General features: G+C 36.0%; 1 protein-coding gene across 1 annotated transcript in view; it reads right to left on the reverse strand.

Moving 5' to 3' along the window:
- The window catches only part of LOC140141807 (uncharacterized), a 33,816-nt gene extending 16,000 nt beyond the window's left edge, over positions 1 to 17,816 (reverse strand). Inside the window, exon 1 of the mRNA XM_072163670.1 lies at positions 17,043 to 17,816. Within this exon, the coding sequence (XP_072019771.1) occupies positions 17,043 to 17,589 (547 nt within the window). The 5' untranslated portion in view covers positions 17,590 to 17,816. The remainder of the gene's footprint in view (positions 1 to 17,042) is intronic.
- Between the last annotated feature and the right edge of the window lie 8,181 nt (positions 17,817 to 25,997).

Genomic DNA, 25,997 nt, shown 5'->3' on the forward strand with positions numbered 1-25,997 from the left:
CGGTGAACTGAAAGAGCTAATGAAAGAAATACAGACCACCCAAACAAAACAAACTGCGGAACCCAAGAGTCCACATAAGACACTGATAATCGGTGATTCAATCCTCCGTAATATCAAGGACTCGGACTTCTCAAATGCCCAAGTAACAAGTTTGAGTGGTGCAACAATTTCAGATATATTCAAAGAAATTGACTCCTTAGACAACATCGCAACTTATACTGATGTTGTTGTTCACGCCGGAACCAACGACGTGTCTCGAGGAATGAGTGTCGAAGAATCATCAGCTGCCATGGAGGCAATCGTAACTTCCCTCATGGTTAAAGCGCCAACCACCAAAGTGCATATTTCGGCCGTTTGTCCTCGTATTAAGAAACCTACAGCGATTGATGAGCATAACACCGGACTCAAAGATCTTGCCACACGGCTTGGTTGTGGGTTTGTGGACATTGGACCTGATATGACTTACAAAAACGGCACTGTTGATAAAACTAGACTTTGTGATGGACTCCATCTTAGCGATAGCGGAGACAAGTTGTTAATTGATGTCCTTGCTGATGCAGTTCCAAGCCTGCAAAAGACATTGCGCTGGGAACCGGTAATCCCAAAAACTCGTCGGCAAACGTCGTATTCGTCGGCATTGAAACGAGACAATCAAAGACGCGGTGTAAACAATGCAAATCGCGACACGGATGTCCGTTACAGACATGATGAAAGTCATTCAATGACTCGTCGGCAACCCTTTCCGGCGGCATTGAAACGTGACAATATAAGACAAGGTGAAAACAATGATATACGCTATAGTCAGGATGAAAACCTCTCAATAACTCGCCACGGTCGGCAAACTTATTCGGCGGCATTGAAACGGGACAATATAAGACATGCCAATCGCGACATTAATGTTCAATATGGTCAAGTTGGGAGTCACGCAATGTACTCAGGATGCCACAAATGTGGGTTGAAAAATCATAACGCTGATACTTGCTTCCATCGTGAAAGACTGCAGTGTCACAAATGTCACAAATTTGGTCACAAAGCAAATTACTGTAAGACAAATAGTGTATTTTCAAATTGAAGTGTAGGCCATGACCAGGGTGCCGACACTAATGATCATGTTAGCCTGAGTTCTTCTGACAATAATAATACTATGTATATTGATGATGATAATCTTTATGTCAATTCATGTTCTGTAACAACTAAAGAAAATAATACTGACCTTGTTACTGAAGTTGCCAGTAATATTACTAATTCGTCTGCCTATGTTCAACTCAATCATGGCAAAATACCACATTTTCATTCTAAAGGTATCAAATTTGGGCATATCAACATCAATAGCCTGATTGGTAAGATTGACGAATTTCGTCACATGTGTACAAATGTTTTTGATATAATTTGTGTCAATGAAACCTTGTGTGATAACACAATAAGTGACAATGAATTACACCTTCCTGGTTATAATTTGCTGAGGCGAGACAGGTACAGAGGTGGAGGAGGCGTCGCTTTGTATATTAATGATGTTTTTAATTTTACAAGGAGAGATGATTTATGTGTTGATAAAGATATTGAATGTATTTGTGTTGAATTATCACCTCCTAATAGACGAAGTATATTTATTTGTGCCGTATATAATCCAAATGGGAAAGATATTGAGTTTATTAATAAGTTATCTGTTATGTTATCTAATGTTTCTTCAGGAGACAATGAAATTGTTCTCCTTGGTGATTTTAACTGTGATTTTACTATTAATGTTAATTCTAGAGAAGTAAATGAGTTGAAATTTGTTTCTGATATGCATCAATTGCAGCAGATGATCGATCTTCCAACCAGGGTTACGGATCATAGTAGTACAATAATTGATCTGTTATTCACTTCCAAACCTGAATTGTTTACTAATTGTGGCGTAATCCAAACAGCTATAAGTGATCATTTTATGATATATGGAATTAGAAAAGCCAAGCCGATAAAAGGTGTTCACAGAACAATGGAGTATCGTTCCTACAAATGTTTTGAGGAGAATGTTTTCATTAATGATCTATTAAATGTTCCATGGTATGATATTGAGAATTGTGATAATGTTAATGATGCTTTTGATTTGTGGCAATATATGTTTAATGAGGTTGTTGACAAACACATGCCAAAGAAAACTAAGCGGTTCGAGCTACTCCCTCGCCGTGGCTTAACAGTAATATTAAAAAGAACATGTCAACCCGTGACTTTTTGCATCGAAAAGCTGTACGGTCTGGTGAAAAATCAGACTGGGATGCATACAAGGCTTGCCGTAATAAAGTAACTGCAATGTTAAGATCTTCTAAAAGCAGTATTTTAATCATACTGTAAGTCAAGGTGCTGGTAATTCTAATAAACTGTGGAAAGCATTGAATGATATCCTTCCATCTAAATCATCTGCAAACCCGTCATCTATTGTTGTAGATGGTAAAGTTTTGTCTTCTAATGATGACATGTGTAATGGTTTTAATACTTACTTTGCCAATATTGCTAATGAATTGATTGATAATGTTGAAGATAATGTTGAAGTCCATGATGTAAATACAAATTGTGTTGATAATATTGATGATATTTCAGACTGTGGGGATGACATTGAGGTAATAATACCTAAACTCAATTTACCATATATTACTCGTGAGTTTGTTAACAATGAAATTCTTAGTATGAATACTAAGAAGGCAACTGGTCTTGATGATATTAGTTGTAAATTACTTAAACTTGCCAGGCCTGTCATTGTAGACAGTCTAACCTACATAATGAATATGTCTTTGTGTACAGGTATTTTTCCAAATGCTTGGAAGGCTGCTAAAGTTGTGCCTCTTCATAAAGGGGGCGATTTGAATAACACCAACAACTATCGGCCAATTTCCATTTTATCATGTGTTAGTAAGATAATTGAAAAGGCAGTTCATAAGCATGTTTACTCTTATCTCAGTGAGCATAACCTAATTAATCAGCATCAATCAGGTTTTAGACCATTTCACTCCACTGAAACTTCTCTCACTGATATGATTGATGGTTGGCTTGGTAATATGAACTCAGGTAAACTGACTGGAGTCGCCTTTATAGATCTTCGTAAGGCTTTCGACACGGTCAATCACGATATTTTGTTAAATAAATTGCACGGCATTGGTTCTACCGAGAACACTGTTAAGTGGTTTAGGTCCTATTTAACGGATAGGACGCAACAAGTTTCTTTTAAAGGGTCCATTTCTGAGTCACTCGCTGTCAATACTGGTGTTCCTCAGGGCAGTATACTCGGTCCTTTGTTGTTTATAATTTTTATCAATAATATGTGTGATGTAATTAAGCATGGTAGCATTTCTATGTACGCTGATGACACCACTTTGTCTGTTGATGGTGATAATGTCAGTGACATTTCTAACAAATTAAGTTCTGATATTGATGCCCTTATGGTGTGGTTGCACAATAATAAATTAATTCTCAACACTGACAAAACTAAGATTATGTTACTTGGTACAGGTGCTAAACTTAAGAATGTGCAAAGAAATGATTTTTCTGTTATGATTAATGGTTGTGAACTTGAAAGTGTACATAATATGAAATGTTTGGGTGTTTTAATTGACAATGAATTGAATTGGCATAAGCAAGTTAAGAACGTTATCCAAAAGGTTTTTGTAAGATTGCTCTTTTACGTCGTGTAAAACCTTACTTGGATATAAACACTCTTAATGTTCTTTACAAAGCTTTAGTCCAGCCACATTTTGATTACTGTAACATAGCTTGGTATGGTCGCTTTAAAAATGACACTGCTAAACTTGATGTATTACAGAAACGGTGTGCGCGAATTATTTTAGGTGTTGACTTTTTCACTCCTTCGGATTACATGTTTAATGAACTTAGATGGGAGCGGCTCTCAGTCCGCAATCAGTATTTTAAAGCTCTTATGGTATATAAATCTCTGCATAATCTAGCACCGCAGTACTTATCTAAGAAGTTCAATTTTGTAAGTGATAACCATGATCGTAATACTAGACAAGCTACTTCTGGTCAGCTAGCTCTTCCACCACTCAATAATGGTTATGATATCGAGTGTTTTAAACATTCTTTTAGTTATAGTGGTGTTAAAGTATGGAACCATATTGATCTATGTGTTAGAAATTCTCTAAATTTGCTTTCTTTTAAGGAGATGTATAAAAGACATCACTTTAAACAGCACTAATTAATATTTTGTGTGGTGCTTATGCAGGTGGCCTCACTGTATTGAGTTTATTATATTGTTGTTATAATATGGTTGATATGTTATGTTGATATGGTGGTTGAAGTTAAATATTTTATGCTATGTTGTTTTAAATTTGTATATATGTATTATTGCAGGGCCCCGGTAAGACCAGCGGTTAGCTGATTCGGGCCTACCCTGAATAAAGATTATAAGTAATAAAAAAAAAAAAGAAAGAAAGAAAGAATGAATTAATTAATTCTCGGACGTTCTAATTAGTAATTAATCATATATTCCTCACTTGTGATCAATGATAATATTAAACTGTTTCATCATCGAAAGGTGATCTAACACACTTATCTTAAAATAACACCCGCAGGCAGTTCATTTCTTTCGAGAAAAAATCTGATCCAACACAGAGAACAAAAGATCACAAACAAAACTGATTGATGATGTAAGTTAAAGAGATGTTAATTAATCAGATATAATTAAAGCACCATGGAATTACAATAACGTATTGATTTAAAATATTGTCATTGTTTGTTCATATGCGCTGATTCTTCCGCTTACTCTCTGCATATTATTCCTTATCAATTACACTTAACGTTGCCCTTAAGACACGTTACACAGACAAATCATCTAAACCCTGCGTAATGGAGTTTGCTGTTGTCAACTACTACTTCAATTATAATACCCTTAATTGAATATAATATAATAGCCAGCGACCAGCTAGTCAAACATGAAGGTTTCTCCGTGGGCGGATTTGGGCTACAAAATAGCAGTAATGAAGTTTATTTTACAGTGGCCATAGTATTTTCATCCCCTCCAGATATGACACAGTCAGTACCAATAGATCCATTAATGTAGAAGTTTGAATAGACAGATTCAATGCGAGCCATATAGATTTTATGCATACTCATACACGTGGAATAGCCTGAAAAGATAGTATGATTTGTTATACCAAGCCCGTATTAGTATTTTGTGAATACTATTAAATGCTATATCTGATGTGTAGTTGACTAATAGGGTTAGATGAAAATTTGAATGCAGCATTAACACTAAATTGCCCGATTCGCGCATTTAATGAAATTTGATCGATTTCAATTCTAGATAGTGCAGTTGCAGAAAAGGTTGTAGAATTTTGATGAATAGACATATGTTACATGAGGCTATTAGAGTTAAAAGTATCAATTGTGATTGTAACAAGCTACTAATATTGATGTCATTCAATGAAATCTCAATTTTAGAATGGTATATCACTCAATTAGATCTGGTACATTGTTTGTACAAAAATGTTCATCCAGTTTCTTATGTTATGTTTTTCGATTGTATCTTCCTCAGTCAAACTGTCTATCTGAAGCATTACAACAAATAATGAGAGAAACAATAGCTACAAAAATAAACTTATTGATTACTTAATGTAATATTGCAAATGGATTAAGTTCGGTATGAAAATTCCCAAATATATATGCTAAGCAAAAACAAAAACGGGGTATGCAATGGCAACGAGTACAGCCACTGTCATGCATCAGCTGATTCAGAAAGAAGAAGAGTGAGGGGGAGGGAGTGGGATAGAAAGGGCGAGAGAGGGGAGGAAATGGGATAGAGAGGGTGAGAGAGGGGAGGGAGAAAGAGAGGGAGAAAGAGAGAGAGAGGAAGAGAGGGAGAAAGAGGGGGGTAGGGAGGGGATGGAAGGGAGGGAGAGGGGAGGGAGAGGGGAGAGGGGAGAGGGGGAGGGGAGATCTAGCATATAGACATAGAAAGAGAGACAATATAGAAATACAGTTGTAAAACAACACCAAGACAGAAAGACACATATAGCCTAGTGAGAGAGAGAGACCGACCGACAGACAGACAGACACACAGACAAAAAGACAAAAGGTAAATCAACAGAAAGAAAGAAAAATATAGAGGGTGATAAGAGAGAGCAAAACCGACCCAACTTATCCAAACCTCCCATCAGTGGATGACGGGCATAAGAAACAAAGAAGAACGTAGGAATAATTATAACAAAATTTGAATTCAGAATATTGGTCTCCTTCCTTCATTGTTGCATCATTAATATTACATCCATCTACTTCCAAAAAGTTAGTGGGGAATTAAGCTGACTAGCAATGTTGATCTTGCAATTATAAGCAAACACGGGCCCGGTATCGACTGTGTGAAGCCAAGTAGCGTAAGTTATACAGCTGTTTCAGAAGCTCTTTGCCGATGAAGCCCTGATCGATGCTCCATTCATTTTCCCTCAGTATAAGTTATATTCTTACTTATTTTGATAAATTTAGCAAATAAAACTGCCGCCTAATGTGTGCTTTATTAATCTATATTGATATTTGTTACCCATTTGAGAGTAATCACTCAGGAATTAAAATTTATACAGTTGTATTTTAATGTCCTAACACGTTTGTTTTAGTGATGAGAATAGATTTTAAACAGTATAGAGGTAAATCAACTGTCACTGAGCGCGGTTTCAAAAACACTGAATAGCAGTAGTCGAAGTTCACCAGCAATATAACGTTCTTCATCAATTCTATGATCTGTAGCTAGACTTAGTGGCGTAACCAGGTGGCAAAGGCCCTTTTGAAAGAGGCATCTTAATTCCTGTCCCTGTGAGAAGTTCCCCCATCTCACCCATTCCCCCACTGTCATGTCTGTGGGGTGCTGGCCGCCCTGAGATTTACTATTTGAGGTGTTCTTGTACTTTTTCCATTTTTGAACATTTTCGTTAAATTTTCCTCCTTATACTGCTCCCTTTGGCTCACTTTGCCCGACTTTGCACCCTCTAAAAGTGTCCTGGTTATGCCAATGGACAGACTTTAGATATTGACCTCTCACTATTATTACATTTTTCATGTTCAACTTCAGATCCGAGCATTTTGGTAAAATTTGTACGTTTTAGCAGCAAGTTTAAAAGTATGGACGCCATAAAACCTTTCACTAAACCCAAACGCTATAACATCCGATGAAGACGCCGGTTGACCCGGTGAAAGCGCTCCGAGCTCCGGTGAGTAAAATTTGAGTAGCGTAGAAGTCTAAAATTGCTTTCAAATGTTATTAATTATTTTGCACGTCGACGTCAACAGCTTTTTTTCGCCAATTGAAGCAGTGACGTCTTGCGCCAAATATTTCCACCAAGAACGCTCGTTGCTTTTCACCCCTTTCACTGCCTATTAATTATGATTTTTTTATGATGAAATGGTTCTGAATATGACACGCGTTTTCTTTTGTTACAAGAAACAGGTGCTTCCCTTTGTTACAAGAAACAGGGTAATGCTATCGAGTTTCTTGGGCCACGTGTTTCATTTTGTAACAAGAAAAAGGATGCGTTTATCGCGTTTCTTAGTCCATTTTATAGGCAACTTAAGGGCACGTGTTATAAACAAGTTTTGCACATGCCTAATATTTGAACAGATTTTTCTTGACGTATGCAGCCTCCGAAATATATGGAACTAAATGTATTATATATGTTCATTTTAAGCGTGAAACACTGGCAAGGGGTAACGTTCTCGGGGCTCATACACATTATCATTTTAAAGTTTTTTGAAAGCGTATAATTTTAGAGCTCACAACTAATTTGAATGAAAAGGAAGAAGAAGAAAAACAAAAAAGATTTCCCTTTCAAAATCAACTTACTATAGCCTGGATCGTTCAAAGGCAGTTGATTGCATAAAATGTTATTGTCGTCAGTTCATAAACCTCACAAAAATGAGCGTTGCATTTTATAATAGCCTAAGTGGTTTCTTGCAACTTCCTTATCTGGTATAACGGCAAGAATAAACTTGGATTTAAAATGCTGGCCCATCACTAGTTAAGCAAAAGATATCAGCGGCTCTAAAACATTTTATTAAATTGGCGTAAAGACCAACCTTAATTTTTAGTTAAAATTTTAAAAAGTTGATGTCGGTAAAAGCAAAAATTGAAGGTCGTCCACAAATTTGAAAATGTAACGGCAGCATTTCATTTCATTGATTTTATGTTATCTACATTGAGCGTTCGTATCGGCACATGATCCCCCGCATAGCACTGCCACTGTTTTGTTACATTTTAGTAATCTATTTTCTAACATTCTTTTCAATTCTTTCAATCTCTATCTAAGTATTGATGACTAGGAATACTATTCTTAGATCATATATATTGACATTTTTAATATTTGCCACCTTTTCGAGGAGTCCAACTGGGCTTAAAACATGCATATAGTTTGAGGTGTCGAGAAAGGCAACAAATTAAGGCTATTTCTTTTCTTAATTGTGTGAAGGAAAGAATAGGTATTTAACTTTCATGGGTTGCTTATAATAAGCTGTTAAAATGCTAAAAATGATGAATAGCGCAAGGTGTGCCTTTTGATTACATCAGATCGTTTTATTGGATACTTTGTAAATAGGTGCTTAATCAACGATTGTGAATGAAACACTTTAATTGTTTAGTTTGTATGAAACTGTCTTACCATTTGATGGACGCCAAAATAATAAGGTTTTTGTCAGAACAAATAGTACGGCATGATAGAAACTATCTGCAATATCTGTCCCATAGACTTTTGACGATTTCTATATTTTATATTGCACACATCTAAAATATGACACGTACCTGCCAGCTATTGTAGATGGTACCCTTTTGCACTACCCCCCTCGATATATTGATGTTAAAGCTTCAAAATATCATGCATTCACGAGAGTGTAGAACACTGATCATTTTGGGACACCATGTATATAGTACGTCTTTTGCACGGGGGCAACCGTCACTCAAAAGACCCGTTACTCAGAAGGCCCACTATTCAGAAAACCCGTCACCCAGAAGGTCCGCTATTCAGAATTCTGAATAGCGGGCTTGTTTTCATTTGAAATGACCCGTTAACCAGAAGACCTGCTAATCAGAAAACCCGTTAATCAGAAGGCCCGCTACTCAGAAAATATTTTCTGAGTAGCGGGCCTTCTGATTAACGATCCCTTTGCAGAATCACACCCTCTATTCAGACAACCCGCCACTCCAAAAACCCAGTTCTCAGGGTTAGGATTATGTTAGGATAAGGGGTAAGGGCGAGGGTGAGGGTTAGGGTTAGGGGTTATGGTTAGGGTTAGGGCTAGGGCTAACTTAGTTCTTTAAAATGATTAAAACAAGTCAGAATTCTGAATAGTGGACATTCTGAGTAGCGGGTCTGAGTTACGGATACAGCCCGCTAGACAGAAAACCCGCTAGTCAGACTTTTACCCCGGACTTTTACATATAATACAACAAAAAGCCCACTATTCAGAAAGTCCGTTATTCAGAAGGCCCGCTATATAGTCAGAATGTTCTGAGTATAATGGGTTTTCTGAATAGCGGATCTTCTGATTTTGATTTGAATAAATCTATAATAACCCAGGTGCATAATATACTAAAACAAATTTTTTATAATGCAAAAAATAAAAAATACACACAAAGTTGGGATTAAGGGTAAAGATCATCCAATCAATTATTTCAAGGTGGAAATATAGTTCTCCAATAGCTCATGGTATGCTATCGGGCCAATCAGAATATATAGGGTGGGCAGTGTGAAAAGTCCTTATACTTTATCGCATATGATATAATAAGTGTAGGAAAAGTTCACGCCGAAACCATATTATCGAATTGTGTATAACGATCGCCAATTAAATTATCTAAAGCGTTTACAAAAGAATTTGTATAGCATCTAAAGAATTATGACTATTAGTATGTTCCAAGTCGATAAGTTTTTCTTCTGGTAGAAAAAAAATGGATTTGCGTTATTCATGAGCAGTCATGCCATATGTCAGATTTGGACCGATCAAAACTAATAAATAATACTTTATAGCTATTTATTTTATTTCATTTCTTATTTGTCTCTGCAAGGACAACTGGTGAAGCGAGAAGCGTGTGAAATAGAGGATTAGCAATTGAGATATTGGTTTGTGACAATTAAGTCATATAAAATCATTAATTATCTGTTGTTGTGTTGCCTAAAAGTACAGGTCCTTGATATAACGAATGGCATATGCAATGTAATGCTATCTTAACAGATTGATTAGGTCTTAAATTAATGAATCGTAAAGACTTTATATAAAATAAATATTTTAAATAACAACTATCCCATGATGCAAACTCATGCCTACAAATAACACAACATGTATGATGGATCTATAAGATAAACAATCATAATACAGTATGTCCGTATACCTCTTGGGAGATACTGAAGGGATGCTGCAGCCAAACAAAATTGTTTCACTTGCCCAAGATCGCAATAGTTGGAGAAAGCTTGTAGTCGTCTGCTCCGCAGCCGACTGATGATGATGAATGCTGGATTTGAATCTAGGACCTTCGTTCTACCGGTCCCATGTCTATAACCCAGTTTATCATTATGAACTGCGCGGGACATGAATTACATAATTATAGTAAATGCAGGGTTTGAACCAAGGACCTTCGTCCTCCCTGTCCAATGTTCAACTAACTCATCATGGAGTTGGACCGTTAATTTTAATCTATTCAGAATTGTACTGAAAGTATCGTCAATTGATTGCAAAATATATCAAAATATTAATTTATGATATATATTTTATAGGTGAAACTATGGGTGAACGACAGTGTGCATAAAATGATGGTATAATCGAAACAATGCCTGAACTTAATATGTGTTCGGCTTTTAGAAACATAATCCGTTTGTATGATGATAAAGCCCAAAAAAAAATCAATTTCGCGGTCTTTCTTCAGAAAGCATTTAAATTTAAGAGAAATGTTTGTATCAATAAACTTTTGGAAGTTTTCATTTGATCAATTACCAACATATAGCATTTTTCAATTACCTATATGTATAAATAACGAACATTGTGCTATAAGATGAATACCAAAATTAGCTATATAGTCAAGACACTAACAATGTAGTGGACGAGCTGAATTATTTGGTTCAAAGTGCAGTTAAGGGGGTACTACACCACTCGATAAATTTGTGTCTATTTTTGCAAAAAAAAAAAAAATAATAACACAGTGGTAACAAAAGTTATGTATATGATAGGGGCAAGGAATCCAATTCCTACACTGGAATTTCAGTGACCCAAGACAAGCGGTTCGTTATTTATGATAAAAAATAAGGTACCGCTAGGATGTACCTCATTTCCTATCATATACTGAACCGCTTGTCTTGAGTCACTGAAATTTCAGTGTAGTAATTGGATTCCCTGCCCCAATAATATACATAACTTTTGTTACCAGTGTGTTATTATTATTTGAGAAAAATGCAAAAATAGTCACAAATTTACCACAGGGGTGTAGTACCCCCTTAATAATAGTACATAGACCAGAGATTAAGTCCAACACGTCATGGTGGATTTAAACATCTAGTTATAGAAATACACTATTAATAAAACTTGTTGGACTATTTTACATTTATGGGTATTTTGATTTTGAAAATTAGGCCTAAATCTCATAATGCTATCTCATAACATTAATGTTATCCATACATTTTCAAGGCCGCATGAAGACAATATTTGACTCTTCAAAAGTACATTCTGACCAAAGTGACTGGACTCTGAATGCGTGTAAAAATGTTCGATCTCTCACAGGTCACCGGTAGAGTGTGACGAAGTGATCTGGACATTCTGTGTGATGTCCCGACACGAGGGCGAAGTAAATCGATTCGCCCAGACCCAGGCTAACCATATTACTGCTAGCATGCTGCATGGTATAACTTTTTGACATTAGTTTGGTAAAACCAATAATTACGCATGCGAGACAAGATTGGTAAGGAACAATGAAACTGACATAACCCATCAGTCCAGAGGGCACGGTGGCGCAGTGGACTTCGACTCATCATTGCCTGGCAGGTTGCGGGTTCGAACCCCGATGGTTCCATTGTGTTGCACACATAGACTAGAGCATTAAAGGGATGTGACCCGATCGACAGCCTCGTATCCCATTTGTTTTCCATCAAAACTGAAATTTTGGTATCAGATAAAAGCTCTATGTTTCGTTTAAGTTTAGATAGTGTGTACAAAACGTGGTGAATTGTGGCAACACATCGGAAGTGGGTGTACTATACCACAATTCACTCAAGTGGGGCATTCTAATATACTATACGTTTTTGGTTCATAATCGCTTGAGCGATACAATTCAAAATTTGGAAACATGTTGTTTTCCTCAATCTAAGATAGAAAACAGAACATGAAATAATCGGACCACACCACTTTAACTTCTGTCAAAATTTCATGTATAAATACATTGATTCAAATGAGCCAAAACTATACTATTATGATTATTTGTCTTCATTTATCATCTTACTTGATTTGTCCAAAACAGGTATTGATCCTACATATCAATCGAAATAATAGTATCATTACTTCCGCAGTGGAAAGGTTAATAATAGTGCATAGACCAGGGATTGGGTCGAACATGTCATGATGGATTTAAACATCTATTTGGAAATACACTATTAATAAAGCTATTAAACAACCACGCCAATGTATTGGTCTGATTCCCTAATTTGGAAGATTGGGGCTGAAGAAAGGGGAGGGGTGGTGGGGAGGTTCTTTTAACCTAAATGTATTGGTTCAGCTAGTTGGTGGGTGGGGAGGATGATTTAGAATTGACACTGAGAGCAAGACAAAAAGTGTCAAACGGATTCTTCGCTGATCCTCACAGAACCCTTAATGGTTTTACCATTTAACGCGATCTTCGGGCACCGGGGGATTAGGAGATGGTGAGTCTTTGGGAGTTGATGGCGTACCGGTAAAAGGGGTCTTTCGGAGCTGCGAACGGTCAAAATTAAGGGTCCTTCTTGGCTTTCTGGTTGAAAATCGCCTGAAAAGAAAAAGCACCAGACATTTGAGGAATGAGCGAAGAAGTCTTTTTGGAGCTGACATTATCAAAACCAGGGATCTTTCAGCGCTCTTTTTTGGCACAATTCAGGTGTCTTTCGGAACTGCGCGGTTCAAAAACACGTGGTCTTTCCGGGGAGCGCACCCGTATGGTCATTTAAATGCCCTCCCCCCTCTCACCCCACCCCAGCGGGGTCCAAATCGAGTCCAACCTATGTGACTGGCAAAATAACAACAGCGTTTTTATTCACAGAACAACATCTGGCTGATCTAAATGGGAAACAAAGTTTGGAATGAAGCAATGAAGACTGGTGTGCCCATTTTTTTGTAATAGCTGTGTGGATCAAATAGAACCTTTATATAGGCTATAGGTGGCCATTTGACGTTGTCAGATTTTAATGGGTTATTATAATGTAGGCCTAGTATACGAATTGAATCAGGAAACAAAACGTAATTAGTCAATATGTCAGTTTTAAAGCATTATTGTTAATTATCTATCTGCCTAGTCTTATGTAAACAATCAATGTGCATTTTAATTAAACGATTTTAGCATTTACACTTTACACTCATGTTAACTTCTAATATTGATTGGAATGCACTTTTAATCAGCATTTGTGATGGAAGTTGTGCTTCCTAGAAACAAACAAAATCTGTTGAGGAAATAGTTACAACATTAAAGTACATTGTATAGGCATTGTTTTTTTAATTTTTAATTTAATTTCTTTTTTGCTATTTATATATATGTTTATTTATTTATTTATTTATTTATTTATTTATTTATTTATTTATTTAAAAAGTAGATGTATCAGAGACAGCTATACAGTGCTAGATAGGCCTACCAATAAATGGTAGAGCTATTTTAAAATATAAACACAGATTTTATAACATTTCACTACACGGAAGATCGCCTTTGCGTGAAACACCGTGTAGTGTGAAATGTTATAAAATCTGTGTTTATATTTTATTTATTTATTTATTTATTTATTTATTTATTTATTTATTTATTTATTTATTTATTTATTTATTTATTTATTTATTTATTTATTTATTTTTCCTCAAAAAAACCGTCACATATAGCCTACCAAAAATTGTACGATTCTCCCATATTTGTTATTTTTGTAAAATATGCCCTCTACCATCTGCCTATATCCTTGGAGTGATTTCAAATCAAAGCTATCCTTTCCTTGGAAAAGGCTCAATAATTCAACAAAATACGATCGTAAAATATTCAACTTCGCCATGCTCAATGCTTTTTTTCGCCAATAAATTCCAAAATTGAAAATCAATTCAACATCATGTTGAAATGTAATACCAATAAACATTTCACCATAATTCAAGGATATGATAATTTATGTAGAATCCATATCTTACTTTACTTCTCGAAATGAATGATTAAATTAATGATTATTGATCAACCTATATAACACTTTATAAAGTATAACTCATGGTTCATAGTACTTTAACAGCTGGAATTTATTTTCTGTCCTATATTTATACGATTCCAAAAAATGGGCTATTCCAGAAAATAGATACACACCCCCTATAGAGGAGTTCGGATTTCTGGACTTTTTGTCCAGTCATGATTGTTGGAAATCCAGACTTTTAAAGTGTCCAAATGCGAAAAAAATCCATACAGAAAAATAGTTCAAAATCAGAATTCCTCAATTTGAGAGCTCATTTGGGACATTTCATGATTTTTCCTTCATTTAAATTGGATTTCCAGGCTTTATCAAGTGACATTTTCAGAAAGCAGACTTGGAAATCCAGATATTTCTATGATAAGTAAATTATTTGGCCATTTAGTCATCGAGGAGACATTTTTCTTATTTTGACAAGTTAATTATTTTTAAAAGTATTTTGCAAAGATACAGCGTTTACAGTTCAATTCGTCTCATCATGGTGCTTAAAATGTGTGCAAATTGAATAGTGTGCTTCTATTAGATAAATATGAACAAAAAAGTTCGATAGATGAAAAGTGCTCAAGTCATACCCATGCAGACAGGGCTCTTACTTCGAATGCGTGATATGCGTCCCTGTCCTTTTTCTGATTTTAAAATATAATGTACAATGAACTCACTGAGAAACATATACTCTCCCCTTAATTACAGAGATGGTAACAAGTCATTTTTTGCAAGTCAAAGTCAAGTTACAAGTCATTTGGTCCAAGCCAAGTCTCAGGTCATTTAGTTCAGTCTTTAACACAAATTATGGGGCCACTAGACTAGCTTCTGACTTGCATTGGTAACAAGTCATTTTTGCAAGTCCAAGTGAAGAAGTCACAAGCCATTTCTTGCAAGTCCAAGCCAAGTCGCAAGTCAATGCTAGTAAGTACAAGTCAAGTCACAAGTCACAAATATAGCGACTCGAGTCTGACTCGAGTCCAAATCGCATAACTCGAATCTACAACTCTACCCTTAACCCCAACCTCCTTGCTTCCCCTAATAGCTCGATTGAGCTGTTCCAAAAAATAAGTGTACATTCCTTATTATAGAGCTAGGAGTAAATTTCCAATAAAGAAATGTCTGGATTTCCAGGTTTGCTTCCTGAAAATGACTGGAATTCTAGTTGTGAATGTTACTGGAAAAGGCTTGGAAATGCTTGAAAAGTTATGATATTATAAAATTGGAAATTGAGATATCGACCTTTAAAAATATTATTGACAATGTTGAGAGTAGGAATTACCTTGAAAAATGTCTCAAAAAATACAAGATTCCAGTTATATTCCGGTCTGAAACTATCAGGCAACATTGTTAACATTAATATCATCACAAATTCGCAACAAACCCAAATTGTGAAAAAATCACCCCGGGCAGATTTTTGGCTATGCATTTACGATCCTGCCCAAAAGTGTCTCCTTCTGACATGACACGTCACAAATAACCCCTGCTTCAGCTGAATAAATGAACATTTTCAGTCAAGAAGCATTAATACAAAGCAGATTCGAAACTTTTTGTTAATTTGAGAGAATGAAATTTGATGAGATAAAAATTTTCTAATTCATGAAACATTTAAATTCTGATGAAAATATGATATTATTCGGTTTGATGTCGTTATACGGAGATTTTTAACATGAATAATATGATCTCTTTATCTTATTAAGCGACATCAAATAACGAAATGTAACCTTTTAAAATATGTTTTAGATGTATATTGACAAAAATATTGTCCTAATCAAACTTTGAATACGTTTTGAGAAAGTTTAAGGGGGTACTACACCCATGTGGTAAATTTGTGACTTTTTTTGCATTTTTCTCAAAAAATAATAACACACTGGTAACCAAAGTTATGTATATTATTGGGGCAAGGAATCCAATGCGGTTCAGTATATATGATAGGAAATGAGGTACATGCTAGCGGTACCTTATTTCTTATCATAAATAACGAACCGCTTGCGCTTGTCTTGGGTCACTGAAATTCCAGTGTAGTAATTGGATTCCTTGCCCCTATAATATACATAACTTTGTTACCAGTGTGTTATTAGTTTTTGAGAAAAATGCAAAACACAAATTTATCGAGGGGTGTAGTGGAAGTTATAGTTTAGCCTATAATGGGTTGCGATTTTTCCTTATATACCGTGTGCCTTACGATTTTCGCCGTATTCCTCTTTTGAAAATCACTCTTCCGTGACATGCTATCAACGGTATTTTAAGGCGAAAGTCGCAAAGCGTAAAACTTTTCGGCAAATCGCAAGCTCACACATAATTATAAAATTACGACCTTCAAACCCAACAAAGACCACATAATATGCACTGCAAAAACAGTGTTTATAGCATTTAAACACTTTTCTAAACACATTCATGCCTTCACTTTGTAAATGTGTTTAATATAATATTAAACATGTTTAGAGTATTGATATGATGGATAATATTTAGTCATTGAACACTGATGTTTAGGAATTTGATACGTAATGTTTAGTTTCTAAACATGTTTACAAAGTGAAGGCAAGAATGTGTTCAGTGGCTAAACACAGTTTTTGCAGTTAGTTTATGACGACAACTTTATGAAACGACCCACAAACCATACATTCAGGAATCGAACCTGGGAACCCATATAGTACCTACCTGGGATTGGAGGTCTGCCGAATCCTGGATGACACCAAGCAGAAGGCCAACCTGCTAAACCTTGTCCACCGTAACAGTACTGATAGGCTGCAGCTGCTGATGCACCTGCCGCACACCACTGTGCAGGTGATACCGCGGTAGGAACGGCTACAGAACCATCCCTAACTGCGGTGGGTCTTACGACATGTCCCAGTGGTGATGATGCCCCTTCAATAGGCAATCTTTGCAATGGAAGTTCATGTTCAATAGCTTCTAATCGTTCAATTTCATCCCTTTCCCTATCTTTCAAACTGTCTGACGAACTTGAATGTCCAGGACTTAAAATATCTGCTATTGAAAAAGATGCTTTGATGTGACTTGCGGATGATACAGCATGTTCTGATGGGGATGGTGAAGCACACGGTGAAGGGGAGTGTGTTGGGGTCATATCTGCGCAGCTATCGCATGATTTAGCGTCCAAATCCTGATCTCGGCAATCCCCATTCGGATCCATTCCAGCTCCACAGGTGCAATCCGGCGCACACTCTGAACTTCTATTTAACAACATGAAACAAAACAAAGTTTCCCTCGACGTCAAATAAGTATATAAATCTGCAATCAATCCAGCATTCAAGAGACTACCACTTCAATCGGCTACCAACTGCCAAATGCCACCATCTGAATATCCACTTGTCTTTAAGAAAGCTTATGGGCAATGATGATTAAGTAAGTAAGCCAATAATGATAATGATCAAATACACCACGCGCCTCAATACAGTGCACCACCACCCAATAACTAGCTATACAACAAATTGTCACTGTAACAAATATGCATGCCTTAACCACCCCACCCGACCAACCAGCGCTGATGAGTGTGCTTGGGACGAAAAATCAATACCTTCGTCTCGGGGCATATGATGATGCTGGTGACATGGAGCAGAAGCTTTTGGAGAGATGAAGAGGATACAACGCAACGTACATGCATTAATAGATATAAATTGATGCCAATTTGCACTAATTATAAGGTGTGTATGTTAACATTGGCGCATGAGAAAATGGGTGTTACGCGCACCATGTTTAGTCGAGTCGGCAGGACTACACCAAATTAGTGTCAAACCATTGCTTCGCTAAATCGAAATCGCAAGAGGCCTCTGTGTGCGCTCAATCGAGTCATGAAAAAGGTGTATTTTATGGATTATTAGTAGGATTTTTGTTATATCAACTTAATTTGGTGGAACAAATTGTCACTAATCCGAAAGAGATTCTCTTTATGATGCAATAAAGACCTTCATAATTCTTGCATGAGTTGCGGTTGTCATAATTATAGCCATAACGTCAACATTTGTGGCGTTTTGAGGAGGAAAATTAAATTTGAGTATGTTGAATGACTATATTATTACATTAGTTGTTATATGGGTGATATAAATACGAACATAAACACATTAAAACACCCTTTCTGCAATGGAAATTTGTGTCAAATTGAAGTTGAAGAAATGTATTATTTTGGGGTCGCAAGATTCGCTTAATAAATTTATTTTTTGAATTTGATTATTACACCCTACAAATTGAAATTATTTTCAAATCAGATATGGTTAGATGAACATCGGCTCTCCTTTAAAGATTATTTGATGTTCATTTTGAGCATACAGTATGTTTAATCAACGTAAAATGTATAAAATCCCTGGTACTTTTGTATGATAAATATATTTTGCCAGATAACTATAAGCGTATAGTCCGTCAGTTTTGTTAACGTTATTAACCAAGAAAACAGTCTTTATAAATGTGGAGTGATTTCACACCACCAACTTGAAGTCTGCATGATCATGATGATCGCAATCTATATTAATGCTCTGCGTGCTAGCTATGCGCTTCAACGGAAAAAGTTGAAGTTTTAAAATATTTTCTCAAAATATCAAGGGCTATCTTAAAAACTACTGGACCAATACTAGGTTTGCTTGTACTCATTTTAATGCATTTTGCATGATTAATCCAAATATGGTCATGAAAATTTACATTACTGAAATTTTTGAATTTTAATTTGGTTTTTTTAAACTTGTCGTCTGCAGTCGACACCCGCGTGAAGAGAGTTAATGCCTGTTTTGTTTTATAGAAACAAAAGGCTGTCCAATTAATTAAAATCAAAGATAAAAATAAGCAGAGTTTGCGCTATTTTGGCTCAAATTTGAATAGCATAATAACCGTGTCTTCAATCAAATGGTTTTAAACACCCTTTACTTCTGTTTTTGTCAAGAAACTCTAGCATTATTTTGCATAGATAGTATGCGAGTCCCAGACATAATTTACTTCGAGAAGCATGTCCTAAATATAATGACGGTCAACCTACTGTTTTCCCTGGCCAGAGAGATCGGGCAACCATTATAACTGTCGCTAAAGAACTGAATCGCTCCTGAGAAAAAAAAAACGTTTCCTAAAACAAATTTTGAACATTATCTCTATGGGACCGTCATTATGGTAGTGTAATATACCATAATGTAAGAAGGGGTAAAATAATAGCAAATATGTAATATCGATAATACATAATACATAATATAGCATATTCAAATTGTAGGTGTAAATCTCCCCATGGGGATTTCATTGTACGCGTATGAGTGGTTTTAACCACTCATACAATGCTATCTACTGAAGACGAGAGAGAGAGAGAGAGAGGGCGCGTACTATACTGTGAAGATATTTCTAAGATGTATACCTGAAGCTTTAATTATAGCAAACGCAGAATGTTAAGGGGTATAAAATATCATACAATAGTTATTCTAATTAATTCTGGTATCAGATTAACTTTGTTCAGCTAATTTCTGTCTTGAATGATAATAATCTTGATCATCTACAAAAAAAAGTTTTTAAATTATTGAAGTTTTATAATTTCCAATTAATTTCTGAAGTAAGTTTACTCTATAAAACTCAATGTTTATTAGAGCTTTATATCATTTACTTAGTCGCTGTTAGTTATTGTTAAGCAAACTACTTAATTAAGAGCAGTATTTATAAAATAAATCAATCCATAGTGCCTAGAACAGATTTTCTCTGAGGCTTAAAATATCATTTGTGATCAACTTTCATCAGCGGTGACGTGACTTGAAGTTAAAAGACACCAAGTCATTTTTGATGTTTTGTCATCTTTGTCAAGCGATTCTTCTTACTTGATAATTTGATTGTCTTTATTCTTCACCGAAAAATCTAGCACCTGGGTCCTTGAAGCGGTTCACACGATTTATTTCTTGTGTTAGTAACTCCATCATATCAGGCTTTTATTATAAAAATTGTTGTACAGACATGACACAGTCAACTGTGTTCCGCTAATAGACACACCCTAAAACTAAAAGCGTTTTCCACCACTATACAGCTATATTTAACCCATATCACGCTGTCTTTAACACATTGTCAATTATTTGAAAATATTATCAAAATCACATAATTTTGAAATTTGATTATTATATATAAAATAAGTAATAAAATACGTCATTAGTACTAACATTCAAAGTATTAGTTCAGTGGTTCTTTCAAAATTGGTGTTTTAAGCAGGTTTAAGAGTTGTGTAAATTGCACTCAGTATAGAGAATGCTATGCTATACCCATTTAAGGAGTAATATTTTGTATACCCGCACTTACTATCACTAAAATACGCCTCGGGAGCCACTTATATCAGCTGTCTCAGACACACAAACCTCATTTTCAAGTCGTAAGCTTAACATCGCCTCCTGGCTTTATTTTCTTCCATTAATACATCATATACAGTAATTAAATACACTGACTAATATCAATTTAATACGAGTTACTTGTGTGATTTTAATGACAAGTACTTGATCAGATGATAGAAAGTTTTAATTTTGATGATATAATGATGATGATGGAGACACATGCAAACAGCTCATGTGTTAACATGACACAGTTTACTGTCAAACACGAGCACATCTTGGTGTTAAGTTCTCAATCAATCCAATCTTATTCTCGCTAAGTTGCGCGTTACGTGATAGGTAAAATTGAAATTTTACTCTTGTCAAATCGCTTTGTACTACATACTAAAACTACCATTTTCCATAATGGTTGAATATAATACAATAGGAGACGGCAGGAAATAGGAGTCGTTGGCTCTGGTAAGCTTGTAGCACGCGTTATTGCCATTAGGAGTGGCTTATTTATACCATGATGCTTTGCGATGATCAGGTATGTTGAACCACAGATCAAAGTGTGCTGAGGCATCGAAGTATAGGTTTGGTGGAAAAAGGATAATTGCGATAATATTTGGAACTATTCTTTCCTGTCCTCTTCCTCTGTCTTTGTTCTAGTTTGATCTTCTCCTTCCTTCATCTTTAATTCTTTTTCCTCCTTTCTTCAGTTATCAGTTACCAACTAGTACTCATCACTGCTCATGCAGGTTCTGCCCAAGAAAGATTGACCGCGAAAGTCCACTAACCGCCCACCCGAAAAAAAAAAACCCGGGTGGTGCAGTCACTGGACTTTCGCGACTCGTCTTGCTTGCGCCATATGAGATATGTGGTCATTCATAGTCTGGGCTGAACATAGTCTGGTATTAATAAGAATTTTAAGAAAAAAAGGTCCTACTCGTCGGACTAGACCATACAATAATATGGGCACGAAAAGATCACCACACGTGGCTCGCTATCACTGGCTATCACGGGCAAGGTGCTTCAAAGCCGAGGGGTCAAAACCGAGCAGAAAGGACAACAAGAACTTTGTTCTTCGTCTTCTTTTCTTCTCCCAAACATCTTCACCCACAAAAGCATTTGGATGAGAGCCCTAAAAACCAGTTTCTCCATATAGCCCCGTGCATTAGGGTTAATCATCCATCGGCTTTTTACGAGAGTAACGTATCAGGCGGGTGACAGTGTGTCAGGAGTGCCCACCAGACGGTTTTGTTTACCGGACTGTCCATTTCCATCTATCGGTAGAAGTGACCAGAATGCCAAGTGAATCTCGTTTTTTTTCTTCTTCTTCATCTTAAACACACAATTTTACCTTGATTTTGGACTGAAATAGTGTTTGTTTTTGCCGAAATGTTCTCCAAATATTACATCGCACATCATACCATATTTCGCAATGCATGTTGGGACGACCCAAATTTGTCCCATGAATGTTACAGATAATTATTATTTTTCTTAAGTAATAACAAGGTAACCATACGGGCCCCGTAGGCATGAATACATACATGTTGCGTGTCTGGTAACTGGTGGAATACCTAAAGACGCATAGACTTGAACTTATGGTTTCCGCGATACCATTCGGTGTATCCTTCGTGTAAGAGAATACCAAACAAATCCCAACTCTATCCTAACCCTAACCTTTATCCTAACCCTAACCCTAACCATTACCCTAACCCTAACCCTAAATCCTAACCCTAATGTTAACCCTAACTCTAATCCTATTAGTAATTTATTTCGTGCTCTCTTACACTAAGGATAACCCCTTTTGGTGGTCTTAAATTCTTCCTCTTTGTTCCCCTGTCTTATTATTTGACATTTTGGCCCTCCTTAACAACTGGCCCTGATCGAATTCTCCGGTTGCAATCATTCAACATATTATTAAAGAGGTCAATTAAAAAAGAGTTGCTGGTCATGGAAAGTCAACTTGTTAAATCACTATACACTTCCCTCTAGTTCAATGAGAATGACGATGATGATTATGATGATGATTCTGGTGACGACGACGATGCTGACAACGATGACGATGACGACGATGATGATGATGATCGGCATCATCATCCTCACCATTACCATCACTGTCATCATCATTATCACCATCAAGGTTGTCATCGCTGTCATCATTATATTCTAAAAGCACATTGGAGAGTTATTGCCAACGCGTCCAGTTTTACGTCCATAGAGCACTCACTGCTCCGTTGAATTCCTCACTGCTATCTACGGTAGACGTGCGTTTGAAAATGCACGCATTTTTTTGGTATAGCTAGCCTGCGACGATCGTCTTACCATCGGCTAAAGTCAAGGGTGACATGCAACAAGCTGATTTAAGGTATAATAATGAATAAAGAAAATGTGTATATAACAAAAGTTAGCCTTTTGTTAATAATTGTTTGAATGTACAGGTTTTTTTAAACATGTATTTAACGCGTTTTGGTTATGGTCTAAACGTTTTAATAACATTAATAACATTTAAATGCCGGTTTATACTATTATGAAGGCGCCATTAAAACGTTTTATATGAAAATAAAACACTACAACAACATTTTTAAAATGTTGTCAAAATGTTATTGCAATATATTTTTGGCAAATATTTTGCAAAATATTTTGTCAACACTTAATAATATTATGTTAGAATGTTTTGCAGCAAGTTGCAGCAAATGTTTTCTGAATGTTATTAAAACGTTTTATACCCTTTTTATACCCTTTTAAAAGGGTTTAAAAACGTTTTCTATATAACGTTTTGTGTTTGCTGCGTAATTAAAATAAAAATATCTTTAAAGCGGTTAATTATTTCCTCCTCATACATTAATGACAAATTTCACGAATATCGGATTTCGTTTTAATATTTTAATATCATTCATTAACTTCAAGATAATCACGTAATTTACATGTAAATCACATCACTTGTAATATTATACCATTAATAAGTGTCAAACAAAACTTGCAAATTACTCATGTCCACCTCTGCATGGTATCCACTTTCATAGTTTAAGGCATTGGTTAACCAACGTTGTCACAGCCCTCAATTTTTAATTGAAAATACATGATAGGATAGCCTTTTCACTTTTGATTCTGAACACTTTACTAAATTTTAGCCTTCCGGTCAAATTTATGGTCATCATTGTTCAATAAAAGATGTAATAACACAATAGCCAAGGTGGTATTGAGGAATAATAATTGCACACCGACTTATCTTACACCAGAGCCTTTGGGGTGTAGTGTGTTACGCCAAGCGTGGGGTGCGTGCGTACGTGCGCTCGTGGGTGTGGTCATCAAGGATTAGAAAGCTGTAAAAATAAATTTGGAAATTGTGGTTTTGAAACGTCCATATTAACGTAATTTAAGATACAACTTTGATGTATGATGCCTACTTATTTTAAAACAGTTAGGCCTACATCAAATTAAAATAAGACAAAATAATCTTGAATCGTGAGATATATGCTTGCACTGTTTTAGATGTGCCTCCAAAAATGGACCAGCTATAATAAGCACAGATTTACCAAAATGTTAAATTAATTCGTAGTTTTAAAAAGTTGTTATTAAGAAAAATTGCCTGCAAAATGTTTTACCAAATAGTGTGAAAAGTAACGTCAGCAATTAACATCAAATAACGACGCGTCTTCATGCGCGTAAAGCGATGCGTCTTCTCCCGTATTTTGCGTAAAAATTACGCATCTCCCAGCAGCAGGACGCGCATCGCAATCGCAATTATCGCCGCTGGATACCATCTGTAAACACCACTTCAGTATGTAAATTCACTTTGTGGATTTTGCATAGGTGTCTCTCAACTTACAACTATTGTTTGCTGATATTTCAGTTTATATAGCCTAAGTTAGTGCATTTTTACAAATAATAAGAAGCATGAGTGATTACGTAAGTATGATTTCCTTTCTTTCTTTTTTCGATTTTAGTTTATAAGATAATTATTAGCAAAATGTTTGGAAAAAGGAAATAGTTGCAAACTTTTATTGATCATCATAATTTGTAAAATGATAAATTAATCATCCTTACTTTTTAACTTTAATGAATACATTCATGTTGAAGACGGTTTCACTGTCACGGTTCGGTATCTGATAAGTTCCATCTGGAATATTCCTTGCAGTTGGGCGGTCTAGAAGTCACTATTTTGTCTAACTTGCTGCTTATCTTGGTTGGTAATCCTCCTAAACACTCCAAGAAGAGTTTTAAATTTTAAAATTGCTTATGCTAATTTTAATTTTATGGTATAATGCAGATGAGTCTTCGGCGATAAGACTATTACTTACACATGAAATAACGGAATTGTTGGATGTAGAAGATTTGTACAATCATTGTTTGCTTCAATTTATTATTAGACCTAGGCCTATAACGCGAAATATGTTTGGAAATGCTTTATCATGTCCATCAATTCATTCTTCCCACACCTGGACGTGTTTTTAAGTAGCCAGAACCCAGAATTGTAGAAATACAATGAACAAATTTCATACCTCGGTGTTCACAAACATTAATTTTATCAGGTTGACGAAGTGTGTGCCAGGAAGGCCTGGAAAGAGATAGAGGGAGTAGATGAGTGTGTGACAGATCAAGAGTCTAAGGGATGCTTTGGACCCGGCTTTGCATGGATACGGAGGATGGCAGTAAGAGTAAGAAAGCTCTTCCAGCGTCGTACAGAATGTCGTGTGGAGGTAAGAAAAAAGGGAAATATTTTTCAATGGTTCACTGAATTACAAGAGAGAGTATTCGTGGATTTTGCTGGGTTGCCAGCGTGCCAGCAGTGCCTAATTTAATATGCTCCGAAACGGGACTTTCATAAATCATCGTCAAAATTGAATATGACCCATTTGCGGGAGATAAAAAAATTACGAAAAGACCGAGAGTCCATCTTTTCGGGTCCTTACCAGAAAGAAATTTGTTTCATGATTTTGATTTAGACCTTTAGGATAACAGACAGACACCGCTGAAGTAATTTGCTGAACGGTATCATGATTTTGCGTTTTGGTGAATCAGATCAGATATCTGTAAAATGCCATTTAAGATTACAGACACCTCCTTCCCGAGTTCAATCATTTCTATCCAGTGCCGACGGAGGGAAGGGTATTTTCCAACATTTGGGCTTCCATCTCCGTTACCTGCCCTAGTCAGAACAAAACAAAATTACCGAAATCCGACCATTTGGGGCAAACAATGCCAATTGTTAACAGACAGAGACAGACACAATGCCAATTGTTAACAGACAGAGACAGACACCGCTGAAGTAATTTGCTGAACGGTATCATGATTTTGCGTTTTGGTGAATCAGATCAGATATCTGTAAAATGCC

The sequence above is a fragment of the Amphiura filiformis genome, chromosome 20, assembly GCF_039555335.1.
Source record: "Amphiura filiformis chromosome 20, Afil_fr2py, whole genome shotgun sequence".
In the NCBI taxonomy this organism is placed as follows: domain Eukaryota; kingdom Metazoa; phylum Echinodermata; class Ophiuroidea; order Amphilepidida; family Amphiuridae; genus Amphiura; species Amphiura filiformis.